The following is a 2,477-nucleotide window of genomic DNA, read 5'->3' as shown; positions in this document are numbered from 1 at the left end:
CTCACAAAACTCCCTGCATAAGTTGATGCCCTGATCCTCAGAAAGGACTTTACTTTCAGAAATGACTCCCTGATGAATATTGCCCACCATATGAGTTTCAGTACCAAGCAGACCCTGATAATACTTAAGAAAGGTTTCACATACTTGTCCAGGATCAGAGATGACCAGCCCCTCATCATTCAAAATAGAGTAAATGTTGTTCTGAAGCCTTCTCTTCCTGATCATAGCATGAAAGAAAGCAGTGTTCATATCACCATCCTTGAGCCAATGAACCTTTACCTTTTGTTTTAAGAAGTTAAATCTATCAGAATGAGTTTTGGCAAATTGGATCCTAGCTAGTCTTTCTTGACTGATAAGATCTTCATTCCCAGGGTCACTTTGCTATTTAATCTGGATCTCTTCTAGGTGCTTCTCAGCAACTACATCATCAACCTCCACACAAGAAAATCTGCCCATCTTATACTCTTTTAAGAACTGCTTCACCTCCTTCAACTTCTTCACACATTGAAACATAAGAGTACCAAAAACATTTTTACCCCAGACTTCTTTAACCCCAGGAAGAAAATCTGGGGAGTTCACCCAAATATTCACAAACCTAAAAGGTTTCTTAGTATGATTACCAGAATCAAAAAGCTTAATCACACAAGGACTATGGTCCATTAACCCCTCTGGAAAGAAAGTAGCTTGCATATCAGCAAATTTCAACATCCACTCATCATTAACAATAACTCTATCAATCTTTGAGCAGACTCTATCCTTACCCTCCTGCTTATTATTCCAAGTATAGAACATTCCACCTGTAGCCCAATTAGTGAGTCCAGCACCTCTTAGACAAGATCTAAAAGGCTCAACCTCAGCTAAGGACACAATGCTCCCTATTCTGTCATTCAAATTCAGAACATTGTTAAAATCACCTTGAAGGATCCAAGGGCCACTAACCTTATTACTGAGCTCAACAATCTGCTCCCACAGCTGCACCCTAGCTCCAGCAGTATTCAAACCATAAACCATAGTACACTCAAACTTCACCCCAGTAGCTTTGTGAACTACACAAATGTGAATTAATTGAACTTCACATCTTACCATAGTCACATAAAAAAGTTGAGATAACCAAACCACCCAAATTATACCCCCTTTATGGTAGGGATAATTAGTACAAACAGACCAATCACTCCCAAGCCTATTAAAAACATCACCAAACTTCACAGCCTTCACCTTTGTTTTAAGAAGTCCAAATAAACCTACTCCGTGGTGTCTAATAAACCATAAGACATCACAGAGCTTGCTGGCTTTATTTAGACCTCTTATATTCCAGAATCCAATCTTATCCATGGTAAGAGTGAGAGCATTCCCCCTCTTCCAGGACACTGAACCTGTTACCACCGCTACTGATTAAAAACACACATGCTTGCATTAACTGAGGTTTTTGACAGATATCATCAGCCTGCACATCACCAGTAAAGGTGTTTGTCCTACTCCCATCATTCTGGCTCTTAATATCAGGCTTTTGAACTGGCTTCCATACTCTTTGTGGCTTTTTGTTTTGTTTATTGAGCTGTTGATTCCTCCCAGCTTGCAGCCCCTCCATTTTCCTAGCTTGAACTTTATGGTTAGGGCATTGAGTATCATCATGCCCAATCCCACCACACACCCTACACACCCTAGGCTTCCATTCATATTTCACCTCTTGCTTAAGTGTGTTTCCAAACTCATCCAGGAACTCAATGCATTCTGGTAATTCAACATTGAACTTAACCTCCACCATAATCCGGGCATACTCCAGCCTTTCCTTAGTAGCAGTTGCCTTATCAGTCTTAATAGGCTTCGCAATCAGAGAAGCCAACTTCATAAGAGCCTTTAAGTGAATGCATTAAGTGAGTTCATCCTTACACAGTACTTGAGTCTAAAATCACTAGGCAATATTTGGAAGAATAAGGGGATCATCACTCCTTCCTTCTTTCCTTCCAATCAAAGCATCAACAACAACAACAAACTTTTTTCCTCACTAGGTGGCAGGAAGTAACTCATAAACAACCATGAAGACAAAGCACGATGCAAGCTTCTCACCAAGATTCATGTTTTCTTCTTCTTTTGTTTCAAACCCTCCTCCCTAAAAAGTCTAGCATAGGTTCTCCGTATCCATGTGTCTACTTGTCACATTTCTTACCTTCTTAATAAATGAGCATCTCTTTATTTACATTCGATCATGTGATTAGCCAAAAAATAAAAAAAAAAATCAATTACCGAACTAAACACAAGGTACACCAATGACTTGAGGCACCTTTGCAACCCTGTTATTCCCTATTAACCACTCAATCACATATCCATTTCTTCATCAACCACTTTGAGCCTCGTCTAACGATTGACCTTTTTTATTCAACCCACATTCACTTAACCATGGGATGGGAAGGTGTGCAATTTGTGTAACAGTTAGAAAGCAAGTTCAAATAATAAAAAAAATAATAAGTAAATGAAAA

General features: G+C 39.2%; 1 protein-coding gene across 1 annotated transcript; it reads right to left on the bottom strand.

Annotated features, from left to right (window-relative positions):
- Positions 1 to 381: 381 nt before the first annotated feature.
- On the bottom strand, positions 382 to 1,849 carry LOC110724042. Its single transcript, XM_021903441.1, has 3 exons — positions 1,374 to 1,849; positions 1,131 to 1,255; positions 382 to 1,046 (listed from the first exon to the last, which is right to left on the bottom strand). The coding sequence occupies exons 1-3, from the start codon at positions 1,847 to 1,849 to the stop codon at positions 382 to 384; spliced, it is 1,266 nt and encodes a 421-aa protein (XP_021759133.1).
- Positions 1,850 to 2,477: the final 628 nt, after the last annotated feature.

Source organism: Chenopodium quinoa, unplaced genomic scaffold (assembly GCF_001683475.1).
Source record: "Chenopodium quinoa cultivar QQ74 unplaced genomic scaffold, ASM168347v1, whole genome shotgun sequence".
NCBI lineage: Eukaryota > Viridiplantae > Streptophyta > Magnoliopsida > Caryophyllales > Amaranthaceae > Chenopodium > Chenopodium quinoa.
Note: the sequence above shows the minus strand (reverse complement) of the source record. Positions and strands in the feature narration are given on the sequence as shown.

What these genes read in the sequence shown, in the direction of transcription:
- LOC110724042 (XM_021903441.1), bottom strand. Translation starts at nt 1,849, where the DNA reads ATGAAGTTGGCTTCTCTGATTGCGAAGCCTATTAAGACTGATAAGGCA. An exon ending in ATCAGTAGCGGTGGTAACAG is followed by an intron (nt 1,256 to 1,373) that starts GTTCAGTGTCCT and finishes ATGGTTTATTAG; the next exon opens with ACACCACGGAGTAGGTTTAT. An exon ending in TTATCCCTACCATAAAGGGG is followed by an intron (nt 1,047 to 1,130) that starts GTATAATTTGGG and finishes ACATTTGTGTAG; the next exon opens with TTCACAAAGCTACTGGGGTG.